This window comes from Lepisosteus platostomus, chromosome 20, assembly GCF_059453375.1.
Source record: "Lepisosteus platostomus isolate fLepPlt1 chromosome 20, fLepPlt1.hap1, whole genome shotgun sequence".
Classification (NCBI taxonomy): domain Eukaryota; kingdom Metazoa; phylum Chordata; class Actinopteri; order Semionotiformes; family Lepisosteidae; genus Lepisosteus; species Lepisosteus platostomus.
Window position 1 is genome coordinate 5,499,251 of NC_142630.1, and position 17,848 is coordinate 5,517,098.

The window sequence follows — 17,848 nt, forward strand, 5'->3', positions numbered from 1 at the left end:
CTCTCTTTCTGTTCCAAGAGGGGAGGCTCATTTACACTGTCTAAATCGATATTAATCTTTGTTCATAAGACAACTTAACATTTTGATTGATTTACATTTTGAATTGATTTACTATGCAGCATTTTATTCTTTAAAGCAGATGTGCTGTATGACTTTTGCTTTCCCACTTTTTCTTTTGCATGTTGCTATCTCAAAACAAATTCAATAGGAATACAGTATAAGATGCATAGCTTTACACAAGAGTTAATCTTTCCTTAAAAATTCCCTTGTTTCCTGTACTTTCTGTGGATTGGTCTGCGATTGGCCCGGACAGTTCTCAGGTTGTAGTTCTGGACAAGCCAAAAACATCTGAATCCTTTTCCGATGGAGTGTTTTGTGTGGAGAGTTTATGTGTCTACTCAACCAAGACTAATTAAAACTAATAACTATATACAGTAAAGTGACAGGGGATTCCTTTCTGTCTGACATTTTTCCAGGTCAGTTTGTACATCATGTAAAATCCAGATTTAAGTGCTTTACATTTAGTTCCCTTCTAGTGTTATAAAGTAAAAATGCATTTTTTTGCTGGAGAGGAAATGATGTGATGAAAAATCAGAACACTGACACAAGCTGTTTTTTTTTTCTTTACAAACAGGAATTTATTAAAACGTGCAAGCAGAAGTGTGTCTCTGCAAATAGTGTATTGTCCTTTATAAAGAAGCCAGAAATGTGAGATGTAACCATGCTGTGTATTTTGTTAAAGAAAAGTTTACATTACAACAGACAAGCATGTTTCTTCCAAACACGTTAGTACACCGTGATCTATTTGTAATGGGTGAATACAAAACCACAATTCACACACACAACAGTGCTGTGGGGACTGGTCTGGCTGTGGACTCTGTTTGGACACTTCAGGCTTTAAAGCTTTTGGTCACCCAGGATGTGATGCATTCCCTCTGTGAGCAGCTGCAGCACAAAGTGGACCCCAACAATTCACTGCTTACCCTAGCTTTCTTCTTCTAGTGAATATCTGGTAAAGACACTTGTCGTATAAGCAAGGAATCTGGTAGGATTAAAATCCGTATATTGTAGCTTTCTTTTTTGGCTGTGTACATTGTCTTATAAAATTGACCAAGCCATTTTGTATGGAAGATGCAATCAGGAGTGCACTGTTTTAAATACTGAATTTATCCTTATTAAGTGGATACGCTCAGGGCCTATAACAAGTGTCATTAAAAAAGCCTATCAAAATGTTACATTCTCATGCACCCATTTCTGTACCTTTACATGGAAAGGCATGGCACTGTGAGTTAGGAAAGACAATTTAGTTATGACACATCTTGGATTTTTACACATACCACAGCATCTGCTCCCAGACATAAGAAGAAAAGCAGCACAAGACTAAGAGTTTGAAAGGACAAGCCCTGTGCTCTCAGCTGAGGAGCTGACCATGTCTGTCGACTGCTGGGATCTGCTGGACTTCAGAAGAAATTAAAGCCCCTCTAGGTCAGCTGTGTGCAGTGAGGTGACACCTGAATTGGCTATATTGCATAGAATAAGAATACAGAACTAAACTGTATAGATGAAAACAAAAGTTAAAAAATAGATGGCATTTTGTTAGAAGTGAACTAAAAGAATTACAAAAAGCTTAGTCACATTTGTGTTACTTCTATCTAAACATCCTCTGCTAACATTTGGCTTACTTTGTTGTGTATTATTTCTAATCAGTGCCACAAGATTCTTTTGTACAGTAGAGCATCTACAGTATTGTTTTAGTTTTCTTGGACCTTTAATTCTGCCGTATTGGTAGGGTAGCGTAAGCTTCAGTGCTTGTATAGTCAGTAAATTTGCCACTCAACATGCACCTGAGAATCTCATCCCTTCAGCGTGCAGTCAGGCCAGCTGCATGCTTCGGTGAAAGACAACGCTTTCACTGCACCTTCTGTGTTCTCCAATAAGACACCCCCTCTCAGCGCTGTGCGGCGGAGTATCATTCTCAGACTCTGCCTGACCTTACAGCATGATCACTGACAATCACTGATGATCATGTCCGCTTGCACCTTTTTATCAGCACTTGGTACAATACGGGGTCTATAAGCATGTCCTGATAGGATAAAAAGGTCTGTGAACAATGTGAACTTTGTAGGATGCCTAATGTGCAAAATGCTTTAGCACATTATAACTCCACCGAAGCTCTTTTGTAAGGCAAAATAACATTGTCACCGTATAACCTCAGTATTCAAAGGTACCAGTGGGCAGGTATAGGACTGTTTGATGGATTACAACAAACTGCGCTGAACCAGTATTTTTTTCACAAATCTAAATTTGCTTTTATTGCTTAGGTCTTTTTTTATATTTTCATTCACACCTTTTCTTTGTTATTTGAGACTGTAATTATAAGGCATGATTCAAAGAATTCTATATTTGGAATGTAGTCGAAGACTCAGGTTACAGGAATAGAGCTTTAACACTGAAACGAAAAGTAGGATTAGAAGATGTCTCAATGGTGTATTAACCCAATGAAACAAGAAAAGAAAGCTGACTATCTCTTTTAATCTATGACTGTACTTTTTGTGGGTTTTCATAGAAGGATTTGAGCACAAGGAGTTTGTGAAGTTTTATAAGAAGATACAGATGCACTGTTTAATCATTACTATGACTAGAGCAAGATTTCAATATTTCCTTTGAACCCTAAGTACAATCCTAAGAGAAATCAGCCCTCCTCAGTTCCTCTGAAAATGGGAAAAGTGTGAAATACCAGGGGCCTGTGGTTCAGAATTAAAAGAAACCTGTCCATTAGTTTTGAGGAAAGTGCTGAACACTCCAAGGGGGAAAATATAAATCAGGGAGCTGCCTGCAATATATTATTTGCAATATTACAGCAGAGTATTACACACTCTGCTGTAATATTGCAAATAATATTTTTATGAGACTATTTCTACAAGCTATCAAGTGTTTCCCCATTTCAAAGATTATATTATCTGTACAGGAGCCACAACGACAGGTGAAAAAATAGATTAGCAAGAGGCAGAAGCGTCATGTCTCTGTGAACTCAGAAGCGTGAAGTCTCACACTCCTTAAATTTCAAGTCAAATCTGACTTCAATAACTGGAGAATCCAGCACGGTTTTGCTAAATATGAGTTGAAACCTTACTGCCCCCCGCCCAAGATTAACAGAGCTTGTCATACGAGTTTCTTTTGTTTTTCTGAGAATATTAATCCTCAGAAATGCTGGAGCTTTGCATTCAAATGTTTCTCATCTGGAACACGTTGAATCTAAATTTGTTAGTAAAAAAACTGTTCTGAATTAAGTCTCTTTAGTGTGATGAGATGAAACCTCTCTTGCAAACAAGCTGCTCCTTCTGTTTTCACATGGGGGATAAGATGGAAGAGAATTTTAGAAGTGCCCAGCAGGGGGCTCAAATCTCCGATGCTGTGGTGTGGTTATTCCACAAAGAAGTTTACAAATAAATCTTGCTGTGTTTATCAATAAGACGCAGCCCCTTGTGTGTGCTATGTGTGTACTTCCAGTCATCAACATGCACTGTTAATGATGTTGTTTTCAGATAACAGTTTGCAACTTCCCCCTGAAAACCACATGGATATGGGCCTTCAGGAGCAGAGTTAGAGAGCTGGTATCCATTCCAGCCATACCTTTGCTATACCTATTTAAACTCATAACCAGTGGTAAAAGAGTTCTGAGAGTATGGACACCAACTTGTAGCCTGACCTCAGCAAAACTATGCCTAGGATGTGAGCCCTCCCAGGAAAGCCAGGCTCCTGCCGTAAATGATATTAGTGGACCAGTAGGTGGCACTCTTCCCTGTGGATCAGACTTTCCAAACCAACGACCCAGTATAGTGATAGGAGAGAATGAGCTGCAGAATGTGCCATCCTTTGGATTAGACAATACTGGGTTCCTGGATGTGTGAATTTGAGGCCATTAGGATCCAATGTCACTGTTTCATGACTACTTTGAGATTAAAGTCACTGCTTTTGTCTCTCTTTTGTGTTTTGCCATGAGAGCTACACTGCAGTACAAGACTCCTCGGTATAGCATAGACTACGACAAACACGGCTCAACTTTGGATGCAATACAGAGGACCGATGGAGACTGTCATGCAAAAGCAATTACTTTTACCCACAGCCATTTCACCAAGCTCGGAGGCAGATCTGTATCTCAATGGACCTGCACGAACAAACTCTGCAGGGTATCTTCGCTGAATTCTCTACTCATCTTTAAGTGCTTTGGGCATCTTGTTTTTATGCCCATTAAAAAAAATTACAGTGACGCGTAAACATGGTTTGACTGGAATTCCTTTATATGAACAAATTTTAAAAATAACAAAGCATGAGGCTTATGTGCTAACAAGAGGACAGTGTTAGTGCAAATTGTGTCTCCTTATCAAACTAAGTTTCACAGTATTAAATTAATATGTGTATTGTGAGTCCCTGTTAGCTTCTTCAGTTCAGCACTCTAACACGATTCTGAATAGAAACTGGTAAATAAATGAAAATTACTCCTTCATGCCAAAAGCTTTAGAAAATGAAAATGCTTTGTTTTGGACAGTACAGGATATGGATACAATCACCACAGATTACTGATGATTGCCTTTAATGTGTATTGCTACTGACCTGTGTGCAAGATGGTATAATTCTAGAATCACTTATTGAAACACTTAACTGGACAAGTTTCTGCGTATTACACTTTAGCATTAGACATGCTCCAGCTTTTCTGTCTGGCAAAAAAAAAACGCCTGATATATACTGTGACAGTAACCATACAGGCATGTTAGTGCAGTATCATTTGTGTTCCTAGTCCTCATTCTGCTCTTTGTACAGCTTCAATAGCTGAGAGCCTGTGCCCAATTCCAAAAACAAGAGGAGTAAATCTTAGCAAAGGAGCAAACGTTTAATAAGTGTGCTTCATTCCAATGGTCTTCAGCTGCCGCTCAGCACGTATGAGTTACTACTGTGATTGAGAAACAAAATCAACATTTTTCCATCTGACAACTGACAATACACCTTTGGCAGGAGAAAAAATGAAAACATGAATCTAGATACACTTATTTAAAATGCATTAAGTGAAGTAATTATTTTGTCTGACAAGAATAAAAAAAAATCAAATCTACTATGCACCCAGATAAAGTACAGGGTAATACTGTTCTTTTATATGGGGAAGGATCGTGCATTATCAGACAGAGCACTGTGTAATGTTTAGAACAATGGTGACTGATCTGCTTTTCTCTTTGAGGTTGATACACACATTTCTACAGTGGTAGATGCAAGGGATGGATTCTCAGCAGAGTGAATGGTGATCTTGGCTGTCAAATTTCCTTTTCAGCTAAGTCTAACCTTTTTTAAATATTCCCTGGCCTGCACTGTAAGGATTGTTATATCACAGACAAGTGTGCTTTCTGCTCACCCCTGATCCTGTATCAGACAGCTTCACTCATGCAGATTCCTGAAACATTCTTTTAGTTCTTTAGCCCAGCACAGACTTTCCCATACATTTTTTTTTCCTGAAAAGTGGCAATTCTATAATTAACTGGAAATCACATCAAAGGTCTACAGGCATTGAACACTGAGCTCATCCTGACTCTTGGGGTTCGGGACATGCAGAATGCTTCTTAATGTGGAAGTGGGGACGTCTTAATGCACTGATTGATCGTGGCGGGTAGATCTGTCAAAAACAAAAGGGAAAATGCAAACCCCTCGGGATTCGGGATGGATGTGGGAGCGCGTCATGCTCAGGTTCTCGAAGCTGTACCCCAGCGGGGTTCCTAGGCCTTGCCCTCCAGGATGACGGTCTTCAGATCCGCGGGGGTGTTGACACTGAAGACTTTGTGCGAAGAGTTTCTCTTCTCCACCAGTGAAGCCACAGCTTCCCCCAGGTCCAGATGGTTTATGTACCCAGGTCCCATGCGGTCTGGGGTGGCCACTCCTGTGTTGACCTTCACCTGTTGAGCACAATGCACACAGAATACTCATTGAGCGAGAGGGGTGTGATGTAGTGAGAGTTGGCTCTGCCGCCATCTTGGCTCCAAACCCGAGCTCCAGTGGTGTGTCTTGAGCCAAGATGGTGGCTTTCTCACAGAATAGGAGAGACTTCTACTACACAAGACAACTTCAAACCTATGGTGCAAACCATCCAGCCCGAGACGACTCACACATTACATACTTGTATTCTCTATGCTACGGCTTCTAGTATAGCAATCCTGTTTAAATTAATATCCATATGGATGATATTTCAAAGAAAGGTGTCAATTACAGTCATCCTTGTAATTGTGAGGGACGTTCAGGAGAGAGGTTCTCTTATTATTTACTGATTGATTTCATTTCTCATTATGTGCATGAAGGCATTCACACAAGCACACCAACAGATCCTCTGTCCCACCGTCCCTGAGCGTTTGAAGCTGACCGCAAAGGCATTCACTGTTAATCATCCGAGTTTTGCGGTCACTGGGGAGCCGTGACTCAGAATGAAAACCATTTAACCCCCACACACACTGCTGTCTAAACGGTGATTCACAAGACAGTGTTTGGATTGGCAGCAAGCCCGTGATTGAAATTTGGGCTGAAACGCAAATCAAGTGGGCATTGTGAGAGAGCGCACCAGGGCACACCTCATCGCAGAGCTAAGACAATGCTCTTTGTGTTCCCAGGAAAAGTGAATGATAGGGGGATGGGGACAGATCTATTGGAAGCTGTTTCGGCATGGGACAAATTGAAACAAATTAATCGCTCAAAACATTTTCAGGAGATGAAAACAATAAAGACACGTCAAGGTTTTCTTTTGATGGGCGCCTTCCTGGTCTTGCAATGGGATTTTAATTGCAAGGTCTGTGGGAATGGAATACATGCCATACATACATAGTCAGACCACTGCCTTCTGAACACAGTGCTACTGTATCCACAGGTGGACAAACACCACCGCTGCCTGCCCTGTCCTCACACACAGCAAATAGCTTTAATAGAGTCTGGGCATTAATGATCCTTTCCAAGAAGCAGGTCCTGATGTGCTCATTCAGCACTTTAAAATGCAATCTGCAAACATGCTAAGAATTCTCTCTCCGAACAGCTGATGGAACGAGCCTCTTGAAGTCCAGTATGCAGGTCTGTGCTAAATCCAGATTATTCCATAAGGAGGAGAAGATTGTGTTGTCAACAGCCTCTGTTCACTTCAGCGTTTGGAAATCAGTGATTCTTTGAAACCAGGGCTTACACAGCACCAGGAGCGATGTGCAAACTCAGCTCACTGCAAGCCCGGGCGGGACCACTGGGCAGCCCTGAGGCTGACTCACCTCGTTCAGCTTGCATGGCACTTCTGGGTACTCCTCCCTCACCACCTGGCAGAACGCCAGCGTGGCCGCTGCCCCCAGGGTCAGGAACCCCGTCCCGGGCATCAGCAGCCTCTCCCCCGCGCCACCTGAAACACACGGCACCCAGGCACCTGAGGAGCGTCCCTGTGCTGAGACTGCCAGAGACGGGCCTCCTCCGGCCCACAAACGCTACCCCTTTTACTAGGTGAAGTGAGATGAGGACATGCTCAAGTCTCTCAAGCTATTAGCTGGAAGGCGTTCTCTTTAAGTGATATCTGCTATGGCGGGTTTGGAGTCCCATTTTAACTGATGGTTGGAATTGTTTCCTGCCACATCTCAGGTCTCGAGATTATTTCATAAAGTTAAGTTTAGGTCTAAGATTATTTAGTTTCAGATTGGGGTTTCCTAAAATTCCCAGGAGTCTCAAATTCAGTTTGAGTGCGGGGGGCTGCAGTGGTCCAGAAGACCAGAGGACTGTGGGGTCCCTTCTGCTTCAGGTAGTAAAAACTCAAGAGGTGTTTGCCCTCTGTGTTTTGAAACAAGCATGCCTTTTAGGTTGTCAGCTGTCAGAGGCCCTGAAAGACGTTTTAATTACGGTGCGTTCAGGTAGGAATGAAAGCTGGTACAGTCTGCAGCCATGCGGGAATGAGTATGGTTCTGCTGTTGTACCTGTTATAGGCCAGGGCTACTCAACTGGAGCCCCACCAGTTAGCTCCATTGCTGTACTGTGATGTAACTAAGTCCTTTACCGCTCTATTGATCCTACTGCTTATCAGTTGAACTAATCAAGGAGAGGGTTGTAGCAAACTTGTGGCACAGATGGACTGGAGGGACAAGTTGAGTAGTCCTGGGTGTTTTTCTACAAACAGCACACCTGCTCACAGTGTCAGACAGGTCTGCGAGTGAACAAGTAGCAAGGGTTTCCCAACTACAGAGCTCTGTGTCGCCTCCTGTTGGCTTCAGTGTGGATCCGTGGCTAGGATTCTGAACTGGAGGGCTGTAGGTTTCAGTCCTAGGGGGCTGAGGCTGTTTTTCCCTTGAGCAAGAGACTTTGACTTCACTGATCCAGTAAATGCCCTGCTGAATAAATTGTTCTCCAGCTTGTCACTGTGAATTGCTGCTACAACTCTTATATGGTGCTTGTAAGTTCACATCCAGACTAGTTTTTAAATGTGTAATTCCAACATTTGGCCAAACATCTCAGAAATAACAAGAACTTAGTTGCATGTTTATTTTACAAGGTGCTACATATGGCCATATCAAACTGTATATTGCTATATTTTTGTTTTTTAAGGTGTGTGACAGGTAAGCAATAAAATATGTCACGCTTGTACTTCAATTAACAGCTTTGCCTCAGGCTAACTTGAGTCGGGTTGAATACAGGTCACAGAATACCAACAGAAGTACAACAGGGTTTATGTTCAAAACAACCTTTAATCTGCCGTCTCTCCATGCTGCTACAGCTAGGCCTTTATACAAACCCTGATGCTCAGTTTGAAATCTTCAGATGCAGGAATGTGCAAGGAAGGAGGACTGAGCTATAGTTCTATTAATTCAAATAGTTGTCACGGCATGTGGCGATACTCCTTTTCACTATGTTTGGAAAATTCTAAATGCTTGCTATGAAGTGGGTAATGAAGAAGATTTCAACTCTACAGACCTATACCGTATGTCCGAAAGATGTTTTCAGTAATTCAGTTGCCAGTTCAGTAAATGACCGTTTTCTTTAATTGGTCATGAATTTGTGCAAACGTGTCTCCCATTAAACTAGCCCAAGCGTTCATGAGCAGAGTTTGACATTTCCTGGAAAGAAGCGTGGATTCGAGGTCAGACACGTTCCCATGTGGGAAAGCCGGGTCGGTGCAAATGCCATAGCGATGCTGATCTGAAGAGCTGAACTACAGGTGTTTTGTAAATGATGACACACATCAAGCCAACAAAAAAAGTTACATGTGGTTCTGTGGTACTTATCTATTACAATTCTCTTACAAGTATCTTGTAGTATCGAGTAGATGGTATAATAGATACACTTTTATATTTACCATGACAACCCTAAACTCAGCTCTAAAGGACTTAAGATGAAACAAAGTCTTGTTGAACAATCAGAATACACAGCTGATAAACACACTGCAACCGATAAACAACAGGTTGAATAAAACAGCGATTCAGTGCGTCTGGAAGAGATGGGCTGTGATGTGATTTTTTGTCTCTGCCTTACAGAGATGTGAAACACTCACCTGTGATGAAGGTGTATGTTCCGCTGGGACTATCCTTTACCAAGGGGAAAAATGCTTTCCAGGATGTGAATGTGCTCAGAACTAATGTTTCCAGTACCTAAGAGAGAAATGATAATGGTAAAATAGAGCACTCCATTTTTCAGATGTCCTGTACCATCTTTAATAAAAAAAACTGACTCCATACAACATGACTGGAAGATTGTGGGTTGAAATCAAAAATTGTACCCCTGATCGAGGTGCTTCACACAGATTGCTTCAGTTAGGTGTAATACATTTGGGGTACTGGTGGTGTACCAGTAGGCGGCGCTCTTCCCTCGGGCTCAGACATTCCTTATCAGTGCACCAGTATATAATGGGTATATAAGCACCAGCTCACCCGGTGCAGCTCCTTCAGTGGCTGTGTATGGGGAGGGCCGCCCTGCCACCAGCTGAAGCCCAGCGAGGACACGATGTCCGTCACCTTGCCCACACTCTTCAGCAGGTTGTTCTTGGCTGTTTCAGCTCCCTCCTCAGTCCCTGGGAGACCAGGAGAGAAACACACCCATTGACCGGGGGGACTGACAGGGACACTGCAACTGGTCCTTCTCTTCTGACAGATCAGGGCTTAAATCTGACACGGGGATCAGAGACAACTGATGTTCATTTCGGTTTCAGTTTGGATGCAGAAAATACTTATTGGCTTCGGGTGTTTTTATCTAAAATTAAAATTGATTACATCTTTCCAGAACTCAGTGAAGCATCAGGGAGCCTTTGAGTTGTACTTGAATAATCACAAAAATAGTCAGACGTAAATAATTACCATTTGTTGAGCTCTGATACAGATACATTTTCTGTATCTGAAGTGGAGGATTTTCAGTATCTTATCTTTCAGCCAGGCTTTGACAGGTGACTCAAATTTGGAAACTAACAAATTGCTTAGAAATGAAATTTAAACAATAGTAATTGTGCTATTAATCACACCTTGTAAAACTAAGAGAAAGCTGTAAACATGTCTCAAACACAGCTTAAGCATGGCTGGAAAACGTGCTCCATACTCCTACAACCATTTGTGTAAACACAGCACCCCCTGTTCTTTGTTTTAACTACGTGTTGTCTTTGTTTTGGTCCAGGACCTGAAATCCCGAGAAGAGAAGGTTTTCTAAGCAACACCAATGTGTCTTACCTACATCTCCCACCAGAGTATAGAGGTTGTCTTTGGTGGAAGGGCTGATGAAGTTCTTCAGCTTTTCCAGTCTGTTGCCATCCCTGGAGATCACGGCCACTCGGAAACCTGGACAAAGGAGGCCAAGGCGTGAGTCGACTGGAATGCTGTGTGTACACCCGATTATATGCCTGATGGATGACTTGCACGAGCTGCCAAGCTCACTCCCTGGGATCCCTCAACGAAGGGGTTAATGACATTGTCACACCTCTGCCGTATATATCACTTACAACCCAGAGAGCCCATCAAGCATCTAGCGTCTAGCAACACAATTATTAACGAACAGTGCTGTTTATCTGCTCTATAGGCTGATGAGAATTACTATAGTATGTGCCCATGAAATGTAAGTCTGAAATCCTATTATTTTTTAATTATGTAATGCAATTACTGGTTTACTTACAGTTAAATTATATTGGCAGTTTATCTCTTTTGGGATAATTAGAATTACAGCTTTATTCTCCATTATTATATAATATTTGTACATTTATCAACACAATCTGTTAGTACATAAATTAACTTATAAGATGCACAATTAGTTGATTTTGATCAGAGACACTTCCATTCTCTGTGGTAACAGAACTAATACCATTTTACTGTTTTCCAAAGAAGCTGATCAGCTTCAGGCATGACTGACAGCACACAGCAGTGTCTTTCAAGACATAGCTTGCCCACAGACTGCACAGCACTTTTGCCCAAGTTACAGGTGAGGCAGTTTTCCAACTTTATTTTGTCACTGATCAAATTAAGTTCTTATCAGGTAAATCATGTGAAGTGTCCATTTCTCAAATGCCATTAGAAGTGATTTTCAGAGGCTAGGTGTAAACTAAGGATCATCGTCTCGTCAAATGAGCAGAGCTCAAGGAGGGTCACTATCTTGCCTGTTGTTACACACAGGGAGTCCATGGGAGAACTAGGATTTGAACAGGTAACCTCCAAACTGTATCACCTCAGCCCCATGGTGAAACCATTCTAATTCTATTAGTTTTTTTCATGTACAGAACCACCCCTTCCTATATCAAGTGTACTAGTCATAAGAGGGTCAGTGTAGTGCACAACCGGCCATGTAAAGTAGGATGAAAGATGAAAGACTCATCAATCTACCATTGTAGTTAGCTAATCATTATTTGCATTGACATGGTTGGCAAAGAAAGTTACCCTGCCAGTCTAGGGTGTCTGCAGTGTGTCTAGAAGATTTTACGCAAGTATCACTTCCCAAAATTTCCCAATTTTTCTGATTTTGCAATAGCTTCAATCCTCAAGATCCCACCCCAAAATTACATTCTTGCAAATTACTGATAGATGGTCCTGTTAATAATTAAGGTGCGGGTTTATTTAAATTCTTACCAGATAAAGACAGTGGGAGCAATGGCGATTTTCATCAATTACCAGTGCGTAAATAAGTGATCTAATTTAGCAGCTCAGAGCTCAAAAGGGAAAAAAAGTCTTTATCAGTGGTGACACTGGGGTGACACTTGGCAACTGTGCCCTCATGAACAGCTACTTGATCTTCCCTTTAGAAACAGTCTAGACGTGCAGTGACCTATAGGCGCCTGTTTTATTTCTTTTAATGGGAAGCAGCTAATGAAAAAAAGATCTGGAAAAAAAAGCTGGCAAACACACAATCATTGTGCGCAAGGGCACTCAGAACAAGACCACTGAACGTCTCAGCCTCCGACTTTTACGCCTGGCATCAACCTCTGCTTCATTCCTTAAACTTCACGGCTTCAAAGGAAATCCTTGTCCTTCTGGCTCCAAAACCACTTCTCAGAGCCACAGCCATAACGTTTCATCACGAGAAAACAATTGATAACACACCACTGTTTTCACGGTGAGGCCATGGAGAGAGAGGAGAGGAACTCTGAGAGGTAAACTTAGAAATAATTACAGTGTTTCATAGTATCAAATAATAGTATTTTACCTTGTTGTTACTCTGGCTTTCTGTGTACATGTACATGCCCCCACCTTGTCTGGGTGTTGCTATAGTAACCATACGGTATAAACACCTCTGATAGTATATTCTGGCATTCCCGGTGTCTGGTGTAGTAAAACACAGTAAAAACATGTCAACGCCACAGGAAAATATTGTTCTACTGGCAGGGTAGTTTGTTCCACACTCCCACAACCCTTTGGGTAAAGAAGTGCCTCCTGTTATCTCTTTTAAATACACTTCCACTTAGTTTTAGTCCTGTGCCCTTGGCTCGTGTTGGCAGCACACAGTTTAGCCATGGCTGCAGTGCAGGAACTCCATCAACACAGAGAATAATAGAATAATAGAAGATCCTCTCCTGACTCAGGGCATTTTTTGTCTTAAAAGGAGAGAACTTGCTGTGACCTCAGATCTAGCCCCTTGCGGTTCTCAGCTGGGAGGTGTGTTTTCACCCACAGAATGACTGCTGTTGTGGTGACAACAGGCCACAGAGTACCCTTTCTCTTCACTCAACTGTTAGACCTGCCTGGGGGCCAAGGCAACCAACAAGAATTGTCATTGCTTTTTTCTAGTTGAAAACTGAGAGTAAGGCACTTTCTTATATTTTTTCTTGCCTCCTCTACATTGCCTCTTTCCAAAAATGAACCTTTGTATGTTTACAGTTTTTATTGTAAATCACTTGAGATGACAAGTCAAAAAACAAAATATCGTAATCATATCAATATAAGCATGCACACAACTGCCTTGATACAACAGCATCCTACATCCCAACTACCTTTCCAATACGGAGCAATTTCTGATTTTGCATGGTTTTTTTAATGACGGTAAATTTCAGGACAATAGAGGACATGCAGGTTAGAGCATGCTCGCAAGGCAGTCCAAGCTGTGTGGTAAACACACATTACACAATGCTCCAAAACCTGGAAGCTACAGCACAAGATGCAGAAGATTATGTATGATATCGTGATCAGGTCTTGCATCACATCATAAAAAGGGAGAATCTTCTCAAAGCAGGCATACTGAAATCACTGTGAAAAGCAGATACAGATGTTGAATACAATCACAGGTTTGTGCTGTAAAGCAGCAGTGCAGGTACTGTGATTGTTCCCCCTTCTTTATGATAGAGATAGGTGATGTACTCTGCTGAAACTGAGCTCTCTGAGCTTTACTCAGTGTTGAACTTACAGACAGGCTCTTTAAACAAGTTGGCCTCTTTTGCTTATGGATTCTTAACATAGGACTGGATATTGGCAAGAACAAAAACACAAATGTTACAATTTAGCCTCTAAATGGTTTTAGGAGATTGTTGCATGTCTAATCCTGCCAGTAAACCTACTTCGATGCTCTTTGTTTATGCAGGAACGTTCGAGCATGTGTATTTGCCAGAGCAGTTTTACTCTTCCTTTCTTAGTAAGACACTTTATGTAGCAGGGGTGGCCAAGCCCTATTCCCTCTGCTCTGCTCTGAATCCATTTTGTATCAATGAATTTATTACAATGATCAATACTCATTTGTGATCCACATTTTTACAGACGGCCTTAATGAAGTGCAATAAAACTAAAACTGCAGTTTTAAAGACCTCATTGGTAGCACTGCCAAGGGCGCAGCAGGCACACAACAGAGACTGCAGAACCAGACTGTGGCTTGTGGAAATTGCATTCACAGAGTTGCCACATACACACAGCCTGTTCAACACAATTAGCTGGGGCTTGTGCTGTCGGTTGCACCACAGGAATGAGCAAAAGACTGCTTTCCTGAACCTGGATGTGTTCTTTGCATTGTAAGTCATTAGTGGTTGGGGTTTCCCAGGAAATGAAATATACTAAGACTATTTTTTCTGTCAGCATTTTTAATGCCTATAGCAGACATGCTCCTTTATGGTCTTTGCCTACTATAAATTCTAATTACCTCAGTAACAGACCAAAAAGAATTATGGCAAATTCGGTTTTATTACCATAAACTGCAGTAAAAAAAGTAAAAGTTTTCTCAAATGAGTGGGTTGGGCTTGGTTGATACGTTCTACCATACATGCCACATTCCTTAAAAACTGTAATTCCTGCTCATGGAGGACAAACATGAGTTTTAGGGTGTGGGTTCCTAATATTTTGGGCAGTGATTGAAGATCTCTTCAAATGATTGCCTCTTTGAGACCTGGTGATGTGGTTACATCACTCTGTTTTGTGAATAAGAGTCTGAATTACCTAATTAAGAGCCCAGGTGCAATGGCTTGAGAAACACTGATGTGGATGATGTACAGATCCACAGTAGGAGACCCTGATGAAACCTTCAAAGGCATCAGACTGGGCAGGAATTTCAATTAGACTTCATTTCAGACCAGCAATGCTCACCCTTGGGGCCAGTGAATCACACCGTCTTCTGAACTTTATTCCACCTGAACTCTTGCTGTAAACGTGGACCAATCACAAGTGTTTACCAGAGGACCCAGTTAGGCTCTGGTTACCTCTAAAGAAGTTTTGAGTCTTTCAGTTTCAAACTCGAGATATACTGTAAGCATGTCATCCACTCACTTGTGATAATTAGAAAGCAGCACACTTGAGGATGCTGTCAAGGCATTTGTGCTGTCACCTAACATCAAATTCTAATGTTTGTGACCTGCATAAAAAGAAACATCCCTGAACTAATAACACAGAGAAAAGAGGCATGGTGCCATAAACAGACACTTCCAAATCAAAGGTTTGGGTTGGTGTGGCTTTAGTGTTGTGGGTTGACACATTACAATAGAAGAATGAAAGTGTGATATTTGATGATGATGTGCTCAGCTTTAGTTGAAAACTGGATTTGAGGATCCTTAATCCTGGTGTTAGACTCCATTTTAACTGAAAATATGTAGTTAAACATTAAAGATCTAAGTCCTCAATGGTACTAAAGTTACACTTATAGTACAACATGGAAGTAATCAAACATAAAGCAATGTTAACATTGTAGCATGAATGTTATTAAAGATCTGTGACACCAGCCTAGCATCAAACCTTTCAAAAAACACCCAAGCTCCTTAGACAAGCTTAGAAAACAAAGAAAATGAATTTGCAGAAAATGTATAGAACATAATTCACTCTCTTTCTCCATACTTCTATCATTTCTTGTCATTCATCTACTTTCTGCTCACACATACTCTGCAATACCTAAAAGCAGACGTAAATGATAATGCTTGTCAAAAATGCATTTTGCATTAAGGGAGAAATAGCTGAACTAACCTGCAGAAAAAGGTTTGGTACGTACCATGTCTTTGAGTGATTAATAATTTGCTAAAGTATCTAAATGTGTATCTTCGTAAAGAAGATAATTTTGTTCTTAACTTCATTTGAAACCTAGCATCATATACATCTCCTTTGCATCATGCTCTGAAGGAAACAGATTTTAATATGCAAACTCTGAACTCTGAAATGTGGGCACTTGCTCTCAAACTGACACATAAACACTGAAACAAAAATATCCAGAGGGAAATTCCTGGGGTTCTGTGCTGGTAATGTATGATGAAAGCCTCAAACCACAAATGTGTTTTACCTACTCTGTATTTCACTTCATTTGTATGAACTTCACCGTAACACTTGCAGAGCAGGGATTCACGATTCAGTTGCAAATTCATGTACCAAACTTGTTCAGTGCCATTAGTGCCAAGTATTAACTCTGGGCTGGAGCTGTTTTAGCACACTTTATTTTTTAATTGAGGGATACCAGGCTGTGAAAAGACACTGCAGAAAAATCCTGCAAGATTCCTGTTAGAAATAAACCAATCCAGCATGTCGCGTACAGAAAACCTGTAAGATTCAGAAGCATAGGAAGAGGAGTTCAGAGGTGGCCAGTGAATACAGATCACTTCGCATGATTACCAATTCTCCCATTAGGAGTCCTTAATTTGTCCTGTGAAAGCAGTTGTACATTTGGGATATTGTGTATGGGATTTCTATAGGATTCTTGAAAAATCTTCAGAATACAGGAATTCTTCAGGAATATGCCCCCTTCAGCGCTGGCAAGATTGTTTCACAAATGACCCCTGCAGCACTGGTTTTACATTGGCACTTTAATTGTAGACGGCAACTACAACTACAAAAGGACACAGAAATACTTTAAGCACAAAGAAAAACCTATCTTCTTCTGAAGGTTTTTTGTAGTGTCTTTGCCATGGTATTTTTCCACTTTTACTGTGTTTTCATCTTAGTGCTGAGCTTACCTTCACTATGTTGTACTACACTGGATGATGGGAATTCCGCGGTGTGTTGTGATAACACAATGACAAATATTCTGTCAAAGTTTATTCTCTTTTTTTCTGGTGGGTGATTTATATTTTATAGAGAATATCAGAAACAAGAAAACTGCTGTGCCTCTTTTTCAACAAGGACGTACTAATTCTGACATCATCACCTAATAAATAAACCCACTATGAAGTCGACCTGTAAGCTTTAATTTAAAACTATTAATTGAAAGCGTTATCCTAACGATTCAGCCCACCAATCAATGCAATACACTTCATAATTTCATACCAGCTCAAAAAGATTCTTCAAAATGACTCATGAGACAGCTTTACACATCGTTAAAATACTGATCGTTATCCATCGCACTATTAAAATAGATTCCAGCCTTAGACTAACACGTTTTCTTTTCCTCCACATGCGTTTGGAACGCGCCAGCGACGGCGCATAATGCTCTGATCGGAGTCATTTCAATGACTGTGGATTGAACTGGGGCTCCACCTGCGAGGAGTTTCGCACAGGTACTCCAGCATCCTCTCACAGCGGACAGAGGCGCTGCCCAGGTGGCGCTCAGTGCCACCTGTGCACGGTCCAGGGAGCAGTCCCACTCTGCTCCCTGCGTGTGCTGGGCTGTGCTCCGGCTTAACGTCACTCCTAAGTACACACAGCAAGTGCAGTGATGGAGATACGAGGGATTTCAGCACGGTAGCCGGTGCCCTGGTTGTATCACGAAGCGGCTGCATTGTTAGAATACGCTAAAAGTGGTTTCTCTTACCTCTGTCGAGAAGCGCTTTCACAATCCCGGACCCCACGGTGCCCGCACCTCCGAGAGCCAGGACTACTCTGTCAGAGTTAGACATCCTGTGTCTGGCGGCAAATTCCAGGTGACCAAAAAAGCGGGGCGAGAAATAGAAATAAAATCGCCTAAGCGTTATTTGACTGAAAGAGAGCGCACGTTATCCAGGGGTTTA

The 17,848-nt window shown here is 41.5% G+C and overlaps 1 protein-coding gene across 1 annotated transcript; it reads right to left on the reverse strand.

Moving 5' to 3' along the window:
* Positions 1 to 612: 612 nt before the first annotated feature.
* Positions 613 to 17,848, reverse strand: LOC148644335 (L-fucose dehydrogenase). Its single transcript, XM_088613715.1, has 6 exons — positions 17,653 to 17,848; positions 10,701 to 10,808; positions 9,915 to 10,054; positions 9,539 to 9,635; positions 7,284 to 7,408; positions 613 to 5,939 (listed from the first exon to the last, which is right to left on the reverse strand). The coding sequence occupies exons 1-6, from the start codon at positions 17,735 to 17,737 to the stop codon at positions 5,763 to 5,765; spliced, it is 732 nt and encodes a 243-aa protein (XP_088469841.1). The 5' UTR covers positions 17,738 to 17,848; the 3' UTR covers positions 613 to 5,762.

What these genes read in the sequence shown, in the direction of transcription:
- LOC148644335 (XM_088613715.1), bottom strand. Translation starts at nt 17,737, where the DNA reads ATGTCTAACTCTGACAGAGTAGTCCTGGCTCTCGGAGGTGCGGGCACC. An exon ending in GAAAGCGCTTCTCGACAGAG is followed by an intron (nt 10,809 to 17,652) that starts GTAAGAGAAACC and finishes TCCTTTGTCCAG; the next exon opens with GTTTCCGAGTGGCCGTGATC. An exon ending in TACTCTGGTGGGAGATGTAG is followed by an intron (nt 10,055 to 10,700) that starts GTAAGACACATT and finishes CTGGTCTCCCAG; the next exon opens with GGACTGAGGAGGGAGCTGAA.